The sequence below is a fragment of the Oncorhynchus masou genome, chromosome 16 (assembly GCF_036934945.1).
Source record: "Oncorhynchus masou masou isolate Uvic2021 chromosome 16, UVic_Omas_1.1, whole genome shotgun sequence".
NCBI classification, from domain to species: domain Eukaryota; kingdom Metazoa; phylum Chordata; class Actinopteri; order Salmoniformes; family Salmonidae; genus Oncorhynchus; species Oncorhynchus masou.
In genome coordinates, this window is record NC_088227.1 from 15,760,876 (window position 1) to 15,774,523 (window position 13,648).

The 13,648-nt window shown below is 43.6% G+C and overlaps 1 protein-coding gene across 4 annotated transcripts in view; it reads left to right on the plus strand.

Annotated features, from left to right (window-relative positions):
- Positions 1–13,648, plus strand: part of LOC135557544 (lethal(3)malignant brain tumor-like protein 3) — a 35,607-nt gene that overhangs the window by 11,704 nt on the left and 10,255 nt on the right. For all 4 annotated transcript variants that reach the window (XM_064990889.1, XM_064990890.1, XM_064990891.1 and 1 more), the window contains exons 12-19: positions 129–205; positions 660–745; positions 1,132–1,242; positions 2,624–2,738; positions 3,533–3,635; positions 6,556–6,711; positions 7,051–7,176; positions 9,798–9,886. In XM_064990889.1, the coding sequence (XP_064846961.1) occupies positions 129–205; positions 660–745; positions 1,132–1,242; positions 2,624–2,738; positions 3,533–3,635; positions 6,556–6,711; positions 7,051–7,176; positions 9,798–9,886 (863 nt within the window). The remainder of the gene's footprint in view (positions 1–128; positions 206–659; positions 746–1,131; positions 1,243–2,623; positions 2,739–3,532; positions 3,636–6,555; positions 6,712–7,050; positions 7,177–9,797; positions 9,887–13,648) is intronic.

The following is a 13,648-nucleotide window of genomic DNA, read 5'->3' on the forward strand; positions in this document are numbered from 1 at the left end:
GTTCATGTCATAACCGTTTATAGGGAAGAGAGGAGGAATATACATGTGTATATATACAAAGAAATGAGAAATCTGCTGAGCAGATAGCATTTTGTTACCACTGTCCTTCTCCTGCTCCTCCTCCGTAGGTGTGACGCAACCAGTCCATACATCCACCCAGTGGGCTGGTGTCAAGACAACGACAGGATTCTCACCAAGCCTCCAGGTGAGATACTAACTCACTATGTATCCTACAGATCCTGCCAGGATACCACACATGTGTAATGATGACTGAGCATACAGTTCTGAAAGTAAAGATCAACACATGGAACGTTTCCAAGCAGATCACTGCCCATGTAGCTCAGTTGGTAGGGCGTGGCATTTGCCACGCTAGGGATGTGGGTTCAATTCCCATGGGGGACCAGTACGAATAAAAGTATGAAAATGTATGCACTCCCTACTGTAAGTCACTTGGCATAAAGAGTGTCTGCTAAATGACTGAATTTTTTTGTTTGTTTTAATCTGATCTGTAAATGATGTTATTCCACTGTGGAGAAGACCGATGGTTTAGAATGACAGAGAGCACAAGGGACTTTACCCACCCACACATGTTCTACGTGATACAGCATGTGTAGTCGTGCTCAATCTGGCTCAGTCTTTTTCATTACTCTTTCCTGTAGGTTACCCCAATGTCAAGAATTTCTCCTGGGGAAAGTATCTGGAGGAGACCCACTCGTCACCGGCTCCTGCCAGGGCTTTTAAAGGGGTACGGCTGTTTATCTCTCTATCCTCGGCACGCAAGACGATGTGGCAGCCCCACGTCTACATTCCAACACAGTTTACTGGAGTAGCCTAGCTGGCCGTCTGCCACAGAGTGTGACATATGATATGCTGCCTAAAGATGCATGCTCTTCGCATCGAATGTGGGTCTGGTGTTCGTCTGCCGATCGTCAGCGCGCTGTGTTTTAAGGACCACCCGCTGTAGAGGTCGGACTACCGGAATTATTCATGCAATTCTACATGTGAAATCAGAGCGCACTCGGTTCGCAAATTATGTTCAGAAGTGCTAAGTACTCTTGGCCTACAAGCGCTATTGGTGTCTCTGAGCCCTAACACCCCCCACCCCCACCCCACCCCACTCTCCCTCTACAGAAACCACCCCACAGTTTCCAGCCACTCATGAAGTTGGAGACGGTGGACAAGAGGAACCCCATGCTTGTCAGAGTGGCCACCGTGGTGGACACTGATGACCACAGGGTCCAGGTGAGAACATCTCTTCAACTCTCTTATCTGTCTCTGTCTGACCACTGTGTCTACCAGTATCCATCCATGTGTGTGTGTGTGTGTGTGGTTTAGTTGAGCTGTACATGACAGGAGGATTAGCCAATACGTCACTCATCTGCACTGTGAAGTGTGTAGCTATTAGACCCTAGATCTGAACTAGTATAATCCTTGAGTATAATCTCTTGAGTTCTGGTTCACTAAACATTTCAAAGAACAAAAAAAGGATGAAACTCCAGCTCTACGTGGAAAATTGGGAGATGAACTCTGTATGAAGGTGTCCTGTGGGAGAAATGTGCTGATTTACTAGGAATACGTATACAAATGATTCAAGACCTCACCATTGTCCCTCTATTCCAGTTTCCAGTACATCAAATTAACATCTCCTTGACTCTCTCCTTGAGACCATTTTCAGGAGAGCTCTGCTCTCCATGCTCTTTGAACTCTGAAGTGAACAGTAGGTCAGTGTTGGGAGTCGATGGACAGCTGGCTGCCTGAGGTGTATGTCAGTGCCTCTCCCTCTGCCCTACTTATGCCTATACTGTTCAGTCATTTCAGTCTAAACCCTTTTGCGCATGGAGCAAGAATAGCCCAAGATAGCATAGCTCCAGTCTATACAGTCCCTCCGGGTTTCGAAACTCATACTCCTTCAGCTTAGCTTTGGTTTCTCTACTGTCACTTGTCACTTTATATACAAGGCTTTCGATTTTGATCTTGACCTCCTATCTTCTCTCACTCATTCCAAGATTGTTTTCTGAAGCTCCATCCATACCCCCCACCACCATCACTCTCACCACTCATACACGAACCAACGCGACATGCGTTTCATGCTCTCATTGTCCTTCAAGCATCACATACATTCTCATGCTGTCTCCCCGTCTTCAGTCCCTTTGTGCCAGCGCATGCTTCATATATCATGTTGTCTTCAACTGAACTAATAACAATTGTTTTTTTAGCAAGGCAGGGAAGCAGGCTGTGTACTAGGAGGGTCTGCCTTCCCACGACACCCTGGTGTGCTCCTGTCTCCTCTTGTTTGCCCCACACTGTGAAGCACACTATCATTGTCAGGAGTGTGGATAAGAACAGAGGATGAGCGATAGTTACCAACTATGCTGTGTGTCGGCCTCCCACAGATAGCCCAGGCTAGCCTCCACCAGCTGTAAAGGCAGTGCCAGGGGCTTCAGTCCGAGACGGTGCTTGTCAGCTAGATTGACGCAATCAGTAGTTCAGCTTCTAATCTCCAAGATATGTCTTTATCATTCGACCATGATTTTGATTAAATCTCTTTTCCCCACATTTCTATATTTATCGTGTGTGGTCGGACTCTACTGTGACTGTTTGTCCTTGGTGTGTGTTCCTCTAGATCCATTTTGATGGCTGGACGGATGAGTATGACTACTGGGTGGACACAGACAGTCCAGACATCCACCCTGCGGGCTGGTGTGCTAAGACAGGCCACCCCCTCCAGCCCCCGATCAGTGAGTGGCTTTATGACTCATCCTAATCTATTCATGTCCAGCTCCCTGCCTCAGTTCCAGACCTACGGTTCCTAGCAGACACACTTAGAGCCAGGCCTCAATGGACGCTGCTATTTCTTATCCCGTTCAATCGCAAATAGCTTGATATGCTTTTCCCTGAAAAGATGGTTCCGTCTCTGGGTCGATTTAATCTGATCTGCTGTTGTTATATTGAAGGAGTGGTGGGAAGAAGCCTTGTTGGTGGGGAAAAAAGCAAATTATTCAAAATGACTCTTTGATGGCTCATGAGTCCTGGCTCTCTGTGGTCAATATCCTGCATTTTACCCTGAGGATGCTGGGAGCTGAACAATGAACTTCTCTCTGCCTCCCTTTCCACTTACTACTAATTTCTCCCTGTGTAGTGGTGTCCATGGAAACGTGGAGTGAGGAGTTGTGATTAGAGTGCAGCTGATACTGCCGTCATGTTTCAGAGTACAGAGCTGCGTTCTCAGAGCGAGAGTTACTGCTCCACATGGCAGCTCACTCGTGTCATATGGACACATCCAGGGACATATCTGCTTTCTCTCTACCTGTACTGACTGTCAATAGTACCAGCTCCTTGGGATGTTGACACCAACTCCATGTGACTGAGGCTATCCTAATATGGACACTGCACATTCGCATTACATTAATCGGCTCGATTAGATGAACATTATTTGAGGATGGTTCGCCTGAAGTCATGTAGGGAATAGGGTATCACTAGGTAGATCTGGATGTAATATCTCACCCCCCCCATCTCCTCTCCTCATCCCCAGGTCCACAGGAGCTGTTTGAGTCGTCTGAGCAGGGCGGATGTCCCACCCCAGGGTGTAAAGGTGTGGGCCACATCAAAGGAGCCCGCTACTCTGGCCACCACAGGTACCCACACTCCGAGCAATCACTCTGTCTGGTTGGCCAGGCCATCAAAACTACCATCCAATAGAAATGTCCACTTGTAACCCCAACAGGCTTCACATCGCTACTTGCCGGTGAATTGTCACTTGTTGCTGGTCAAACTGGGCTTCAGGTTCATTGATCCACCAGTTACCAGTTATGTTTATTACTGTAGCATAGAGACTCATAATGCAAGAGACACCCAATGTATTCCTACTGAAAGTGAATGTTAGCCTACAGCAGCTGTGGTAGGTCCGGAGGTCAACAATATAGGTAGGTATTGTACATGATCCACATGTCCCTGAATGCCCCTGGGGTGAGGCTGTATAGAGCCTGTATAATTGGCTGTGTGGAGCTAGAGGCACAGCGGTGTAAGCACATGAGTGTCACTCTCTCCCATCAGTATTCATCACAATTCTTACCCTTTTCTCCTGAGAAACCGCGTCTCCACTCTCTATACACCCACCTCTGCCTCACCGGGCTTTCGTACAGCATGTACCCCTCCAGCTGGAGATCTACTAATGTGAGCAGAAACATATTTGCAGAAAAGGCAGAATGACTCTAGGTCTTTCTCCCGACGTTGCCGTGCTTTATTACGGAGTGACCGGAGGTCATGCACACTGCGGTAGAGAGACTTTTTAATAGGGACACAGTCCGTTGGTTCAGTGTCTGTAATGTAAGCTGATTAACTTGGAGCCTGAGTACAGACTGTAGTGTATTAAAATGTATCTATGGTATGAGAGGTGCTTTATCAGTGTTTGTTGGCAAACCTGGAATATTAAAGCGGTAGAGCGACAGCTAGCTACACACAGAAATGATGGGAAAGAGCCCTCATTATGCAAAGAAATGTGTGACAGCAGCCAAGAAAAATGAGAGGGGGATTAGCAGAGAGTGAGAGAAAGGGAGAAACGCGATCTCTTTCTCTCTCCCATCGTCAGTCAGAGTGGTCGCAGTGTGACAGCGAGGCTTACCTATCCATTTCAGTGCAAATATGTTGTTTATATAGATCCATCCCCTTTCCTTTTTAGTTGAGGTAAAGTATTGTTTCCCCCTAAGATAAGGAGAAATAGCATATTACACAGGTGGACGATGACAAGGCGTTGTGAATGAAGTAGTCTCAGTCTACAGACCGCTATTGTCTGTCTCTTGAGTTAGAGCACGTTCAATGTTTCCAAATTGAGATTCATCACCCTGAAATGAATCACTTCTGGGGTTGGCTGTAGTGACTATTGAGTAGTACTAGGAATGGTGTAAACTGTTTTATGCCAACATCAATGTTTCCCCGATTAGACAGGAAAGAGCGTTTGTGACACACACTCACTCGGTGTGAGCGAGCTGCCTTAAAACATATATACATATCTCTCTGCTGCTTTGCTTATATTAGCTTTTGATTCTGTCCCCAAGATCACTGATGTGTGAATGAATATCTTGTCTTGTTATTAAGTTGTAATTAATGCCTATTATGAAGTTATTACACCAAGTCTTTTTTTTCCTTAACTTCTTGCGTCGAGCAATCCCGTATCCGGGATTCTATTTATAGCCTCAAGCTCATTAGCATAACGCAACGTTAACTATTCATGAAAATCTCAAATGAAATGAAATAAATATATTTGCTCTCAAGCTTAGACTTTTGTTAACAACACTGTCATCTCAGATTTTCAAAATATGCTTTTCAACCATAGCTAAACAAGCATTTGTGTAAGTGTTGATAGCTAGCATAGCTATAAGCCTAGAATTCAGCCAGCAACATTTTCACAAAAACAAGAAAATCATTCAAATAAAATCATTTACCTTTGAAGAACTTCAGATGTTTTCAATGAGGAGACTCTCAGTTAGATAGCAAATGTTCAATTAAAAAAAAAAAATATTATTTGTGTAGGACAAATCGCTCCGTTTTGTTCACGTTTGGCTATGAATAAAACCTGTATCCAGTTATAGCCTCAAGCTCATTAGCATAACGTAACGTTAACTATTTATGAAAATCGCAAAATGAAATGAATGTGCTATCTCTCAAGCTTAGCCTTTTCTTAACAACACTGTCATCTCAGATTTTCAAAATATGCTTTTGAACCATAGCAAATCAAGCATTTGTAATAGCTAGCGTAGCATTTAGCGGGCAACATTTGCACAAAAACCAGAAAAGGATTCAAATAAAATAATTTACCTTTGAAGAACTTTGGATGTTTTCAATGAGGAGATTCTCAGTTACATAGCAAATGTTCAGTTTTTCCTGAAAGTTTCTTTGTGTAGGAGAAATCGCTCCGTTTTGTACATCACGTTTGGGTACCAAAAAAAAAACGAAAATTCGGTCATCAAAACGGTGAACTGTTTTCCAAATTAACTCCATAATATCGACTGAAACACGGCAAACGCTGTTTAGAATCAATCCTCAATGTGTTTTTCACATATCTCTTCATTGATATATTGTTCGTGGTAGTCTCCTTTCTCTGGTGAATCGTTTGGAAAAAGACGTGCAGTTGAAGATGACGCACCAATTTCGACGGAGGACACCGGGCGGACACCTGGCAAATGTAGTCTCTTATGGTCAATCTTCCAATGATATGCCTACAAATACGTCACAATGCTGCAGACACCTTGGGGAAACGATAGATCGGGCAGGCTCATTCCTTGCACAATCACAGCCATATAAGGAGACAATGAAAAACTGAGCCTCAAAAATCCTACTCATTTCCGGGTTGAAGTTTCATCTTGGTTTTGCCTGTAGCATCTGTTCTGGGGCACTCACAGACAATATCTTTGCAGTTCTGGAAACGTCAGAGTGTTCTCTTTCCAAAGCTATCAATTATATGCATAGTCGAGCATCTTTTTGTGACAAAATATTGCACTTAAAACGGGCACAGGTTAAATCAGTCATTTGTAATAATGTATATGCTCTGACTTGCAGTGCGGTGGGATGTCCATACTCTGACATCAACATCAACAAGGACTCAGTGCTGCCAGACCGTCTGAGTGGTGAGATGCCAGGGTCAGGTGGACTGGGGCGACCCCGACGGGCAGAACCCAACCCAGATATCAACCCAGCTCCAGCTCCCACTGCAGAGTAAGGACCAATCAGTAACCAAAACACTGCTTTAACTACAATATATTCTCAAGACAGTCTGAGACAGATATTGTAGGGGGAAATGTATGATTCCAGCGTAGGCGTATTAGAATGTAGAGTTTGGCCGAGACTATCATCGTGTAGCTTCGAATTTTGCAGTTCAACTTCATTTCCAAATTCCTTCGAGTATTTTAACACCCCCCCGCCCCCCCAAAAAAGTGCGAACAGCTCTCATCTATTTCTGTCTGAAGTGACTCTCATGCTTAACCGTTCCACACCAAACATGGCTCTCTTATTATTGTACTTAAAAAAAAAATCATTTTTCTGCCAATTTCTTAGCAAGCACTTAAGCGCCAACCCAAATCACCTGGACAAGCCTGGCAGGGGTGAGAAGGCTGGCATCGGGGTGGCGAGTGCCATGGAGCGGTCAATCAAGAAACCCGCCGGCACAGAGCCAAAAAGGAGGTGAGTGGCCCTTACAATACACGTGAAAAGCCCTGCACTATCCGGAATGGCTGACAGAACCCGCACTCAATCTGATGGTTGAGCGGTGTGCGACTGTGTCGTTACTGCCAGCTGGTCCAGTGTTCGACTGATAGGATTGTGAGGACCTGATGTAGGGCTGTGGCAGTCACTAACGTTTTGTCAGCCGGTAATTGTCATGCAAATGACTGGCGGTCTTGCGGTAATTGACTTGTTAATTAACATAAACACATTTTAGCATCTCCGGGCTTCTACTCATACGAGCTGCTGATGCGCGCCTTTGGAGCATCTACGTTTTAAGAAGTCGTATAAAACCATTTTGTATAGCCTTTGCCATCACAATAAGACCCATTATTTATTTAGTTGTGATAGGCCTATAAACCTGGGAATGTCTTAGAAATCAAAAAGAAATCATCTTAGAAATCATCTGAGGCCTCCTTGCTCGCACATGTTTTTTTCAGTTCTGCCCACAAATTCTCTATCGGATTGAGGTCAGGGCTTTGTGATGGCCACTCCAATACCTTGACTTTGTTGTTCTTGAGCCATTTTGTCACAACTTTGTAAATATGCTTGGGGTCATTGTCCATTTGGAAGACCCATTTGCGACCAAGCTTTAACTTCCTGACTGATGTCTTGAGATGTTGTTTCAATATATCCACATAATTTTCCTCTCTCATGAAGCCATCTATTTTGTGAAGTGCACCAGTCCCTCCTGCAGCAAAGCACCCCCACAACATGATGCTGCCACCCCCATGCTTCACGGTTGGGATGTTGTTCTTCGGCTTGCAAGCCTCCCCCTTTTTCCTCCAAACATAACGATGGTCATTAAGGCCAAACAGTTCTATTTTTGTTTCATCAGACCAGAGGACATTTCTCCAAAAAGTACAATCTTTGTCCCCATGTGCAGTTGCAAACGGTAGTCTGGCTTTTTTTATGGCAGTTTTGGAGCAGTGGCTTCTTCCTTGCTGAGCGGCCTTTCAGGTTACGTCGATATGAGACTCGTTTTACTGTGGATATAGATACTTTTGTACCTGTTTCCTCCAGCATCTTCACGAGGTCCTTTGCTCTGGGATTTGCACTTTTTGCACCAAAGTACGTTCATCTCTACGAGACAGAATGCGTCTCCTTCCTGAGCGGCATGACGTCTGCGTGGTCCCATGGTGTTTATACTTGCATTCTATTGTTTGTACAGATGAACGTGGTGCCTTCAGGCATTTGGAAATTGCTCCCAAGGATGAACCAGACTTGTGGAGGTCTCCAATTTTTTTTCTGAGGTCTTGGCTGATTTCTTTTGATTTTCCAAAGATGGAATTTTCCAAGCTGTTTTAAAGGCACAGTCAACTTAGTGTATGTAAACCTCTGGCCCACTGGAATTGTGATACAGTGAATTACAAGTGAAATAATCTGTCTGTAAGCAATTGTTGGAAAAATGACTTGTGTCATACACAAAGTAGAAGTCCTATCTGACTTTCCAAAACGATAGTTTGTTAACAAGAATTGTGTGGAGTGGTTGAAAAACGAGTTTTAATGACTCCAACCTAAGTGTATGTAAACTTCCGACTTCAACTGTAACTAGCAAGAAGTCATTTCTCCCTCTGTTGCTGCTCTGGTACTCCGAGCCTCCTGTATCTACCTCACACATTCACACACGCTGCACGGCCTTCGCTCCCTAATAGCCAACAACTGTCCCTCTCTCTCGCTTTAAAAAATAAATATATATTTTCTGGACCACATTTATTACCACACAGAGAGAGCCACAGTCAGAGTAGTATAATTGAAGATTGCTGTAATTACCAAGCCTCTCCACCGCATCTTCCCTGAGCTTTGTCAAACTGTCATCTGACTCATGCCTGCCTAATCTTGTCCACCAGCCGGCTCTCTCTCGAAGGCTGGAGACGAGGTTAGTCCCTCCTTAGGCATACACTACCAAAACCATCATGCACTATTTTCATCAGATTTCAATGAGTCATCTATGACATCATGCTGTTTCTCTTTAAAAAAATAATAATCAAGCAATCAAATGTCATTACGAGCAGGTGTTTCTAATATGCACTCAATCCCATTTTACTAGACATTTCTACTCCACACGTATGGCCTCAGAGACGTGTTGGTATTTCAGATAACTGATGGAATATGTGGGCAGCTTGATTTGTATAGGTTATTTAAATGCTAAAACTTATTTGCATAGATTAATTGGTTGTCCAGGGACGGGGGCTAAGTTTTATCTTTATTTTATTCAGGAGTTGGGACCTTCTTTCAGTCCAATGCACAAAACTATTTCTGCGCACATGGAGAAGAGAGGCGACAGAATGCCTGAGCTAAGTTTAATTTAGAGAGAAACTCAAGTCATCACCCTGTTATTTAGGATTTATCAAGACTCAACCAGAGCAGCGTGTTCTTAGGATTTAAAAGTGATTACAAGCAATGACATTTTCATCCCAGGAGTAGTGACGGCTAGTATTGGAACATCTCGGAATGCACAGTGATAATCAATGAAGTAGTGACTCAATATGTCATGAAAAGTTTGTTCCAAATTGTGTGAGCTCAGTCCCTGCAGTACTGCCCTATCTGTGTGTCTCTATTGACTCCCTTCTCTCTCCCAGGGTTGGGCGGCCATGCAAACAGAGGAAGGTCGAGGAGCCGGTGGAGGAGGAAATGGAGAGTGAGGTGTCATGCATAATGGAAACCAAAGGTACTGTCTCTGTACAACATTCTATTCTTCCTATCGTTCAAATATCTTAAGGGCGTCACTGCACTATGTCTCTCCCTAGTACAGTCTGATCTATGGCCTCCCACTCATTACCCAGTGCCTTCCTTCACAGTGTGAATCAGTAATGTAGATCCATCTCTCCCTCTGTCTTTTACTATGCTGAATGTGTTGACCTCTTGGGATGTCTCCTCCCCTCACTCTGCGTCTTGCCAGAGCTAGGCACACGCTCTCAAAGCAAAAGTTTCACACAGTGTTATTATGTGGATGTTCGTGTCTTTGGCATGCGCCAAAATGATTTGAATGTCTTGTTTGTTGTCATTTGAGCCCTAGCTCCTTTTGGTTTTAGTTCATTTATTGAGAATTCCAATATTCTCATCCTCTCCCAATGAAACCGAACAGCACTGAGTACCAAAACTGTCTTTTGCAGTGTAGTTTAAACCGAACCTAAAGACAATAGGGAAAAGCTTAAAGCAATAGGGATGACTCACTCCTTCCACAGTACAGTACTGTGGATTCAGGGTTCCTTGTGTGATGTTCTAGTGTCGGAACATCCAAGGCTCTGCTCCGGTCCTTTGTGAGTTCTCACTCCTCTGAAGGGATAGAAGGTAACAGTCAGTAATGAGAGTGAACCAGGAGCAAGCAGCAAACTGGAGGGAAATACTCTTTGAATACAGAGACACACAGAAGATGTTTTCCTGAAACAGACATCAAACGACACTGGCCTTTCTGACAGTTGCGGGGTCTGCCACTGCTCTGTGTGTAGCAACTGTAAACAGCATGTACTTCATGTACAGCTGTGGAAGATATACTTAATTACAATAAGGGAATAGATGTTTCTGGGTGACGTTGAATGACTCGGTCGCTCTCCTCTAGCTCCGTTTAGGATGATGCTGGGTTAATTGGTCTGTATATCTGCCTTGGACAGTAAAGGCACTTTGGCTTTGATCACCTTCTGTAAGGAGTTTTCAAAGCTCCATCTCTCTCCGTGTCACTTTATATGGGTCCCTTTTCATGTGATTATACCGAGACCTGTGCATCCTATACAGCAACAAATGCTCCTTATTCTGTTCATGTCTTCAGTTGTTCTTTTCATTCTGGTGCCGAGCATAGTCAGTGGTGCCGCATGGAGCAGATTAACATGTACAAATCAACAAATCTACTCCACATGTATGGCCTCAGATATATTTTATCGTAGTCAAACTTAATGCATGGTTTTGGTTTTAGGCCCTTACGTGAGGATTTAGAGAATAAAAAAAAAATGCATTCATATTAACATGGATCACAGTATTGTTAAAGCTAAATGTGATGGTGAGTGAGTCTGATCACGTTCTGGAGCTTTGCAAAATGCACTAGAGTGAAGTAAGATAAACAGATGAAATGAAGAAGGCAGTTGCTTCATCGACGCAGTAGAATTATAATATGGTCATGAGGGATTTTAGATCCGATTTAAAGGGGTTTACGATTAGAATGTGGGTTTAACCCCCCAGAGTCGATGCGTCAATCTAAATTACATAACAACCCACTGCATCCGCCAGTACCGCACTTCCCCATCTGTGATGAAAGGTGGCAGAGCTAGAGCGGTGTTTGTCCAATCATGAGACATCCTGAAAATCAGTTCTCACATAAATGTCTGTAGCGTTCCAAACGTTTGACATACAAACTATTATGACCACTCTATGGAAAGGGGAGACTCAAGGAACATGACATTTTCCATTTTGCTCTACAACTGCCACAAGTGCCACAAAACAAGTGAAGTATGAAGGTAGTTTTGTGCCTACCCAAACAGATGCCTCACAAGTCCTCAACTGGCAGCTTCATTAAATGGTACCCACAGAACAACAGTCTCAACGTCAACAGTGAAGAGGCGACTCCGGGATGCTGGCCTTCTAGGCATAGTTCCTCTGTCCAGTGTCTGTGTTCTTTTGCCCATCTTAATCTTTTATTTTTATTGGCCAGTCTGAGATATGGCTTTTTCTTTGCAATTCTGCCAAGAAGGCCAGCATCCCGGAGTCGCTTCTTCACTGCTGACGTTGAGACTGGTGTTTTGCGGGTTACTATTTAATGAAGCTGCCAGTTGACGACTTTTGAGGCGTCTGTTTCTCAAACGAGACACTCTAATGTACTTGTCCTCTTGCTCAGTTGTGCACCGGGGCCTCCCACTCCTCTTTCTATTCTGGTTAGAGACAGTTTGTGCTGTTCTCTGAAGGAAGTAGTACACAGCGTTGTAAGAGATCTTCAGTTTCTTGGCAATTTCTCGCATGGAAGAGCCTTAATTTCTCAGAACAAGAATAGACTGACAAAGGCTACTTTCAGAAGAAAGTTCTTTGTTTCTGGCCATTTTGAGCCTGTAATCGAAACCAAAAAATGCTGATGCTCCAGATACTCAACTAGTCTCGTGAAGAAGGCCAGTTTTATTGCTTCTTTAATCAGTAAAACAGTTTTCAGCTGTGCTAACATAATTGCAAAATGGTTTTCTAATGATCAATTAGCCTTTTAAAATTATAAACTTGGATTAGCTAACACAACGTGCCATTGAAACACAGGAGTAATGATTGCTGATAATCGGCCTATGTAGATATTCCATTAAAGCTACAATAGTCATTTACAACATTAACAATGTCTACACTGTATTTCTGATCAATTTGATGTTATTTTAATGAACAAAAATGTGCTTTTCTCTCAAAAACAAGGACATTTCTAAGTGATCCCAATCAAAAGTTGTAGAGTGTTTTAGTGTTGACCCTAACTGACCTAAGACAGGGTATTTTTACTAGGATTAAATGTATTTGGCAAAGGTGTATGTACATTTCTGACTTCAACTGAACATACAGTTTTATTTATTTCATCACATTCGCAGTGGGTCAGACGTTTTACATGCACTCAATTAGTATTTGGTAGCAATGCCTTTAAATTGTTTAACTTGGGTCAAATGTTTTGGGTAGCCTTCCACAAGCTTCCCACAATAAGTTGGATGGATTTTGGCCCATTCCTATTGACAGAGCTGGTGTAACAGAGTCAGGTTTATAGGCCTCCATGCTTTTTCAGTTCTGCCCACACATTTTCTATATGATTGAAGTCAGGGCTGTGTGATGGCCACACCAATACCTTGACTTTGTTGTCCTTAAGCCATTTTGCCACAACTTTGAAAGTATGCTTAGAGTCATTGTCCATTTGGAAGACACATTTGCGACCAAGCTTTAACTTGCTGACTGATGTCTTAAGATGTTGCTTCAATATATCCACATAATTTTCCTCTCTCATGAAGCCATATATTTTGTGAAGTGCACCAGTCCCTCCTGCAGCAAAGCACCCCACAACGTGATGCCGCCACCCACGTGCTTCACAGTTGGGATGGTGTTATTCGGCTTGCAAGCCTATCCGTTTCTCCTCCAAACATAATGATGGTCATTATGGCCAAACAGTTCTATTTTTGTTTCATCAGACCAGAGGAAAGTATGATCTTCGTCCCCATGTACAGTTGCAAACCGTAGTCTGGCTTTTTTATGGCGGTTTTGGAGCAGTGGCTTCTTCCTTGCTGAGCAACCTTCAGGTTATGTCGATATAGGATTCGTTCTTACTGTGGATATAGACACTTTTGTTCCTGTTTCCTCCAGCATCTACACAGATGGTGTTGTTCTGGGATTGATTTGCACATTTGCACCAAGGTACGTTCATCTCTACGAGACAGAACACGTCTCCTTACTGAGCGGTATGACGTCTGCGTGGTCCCATGGTGTTTATACT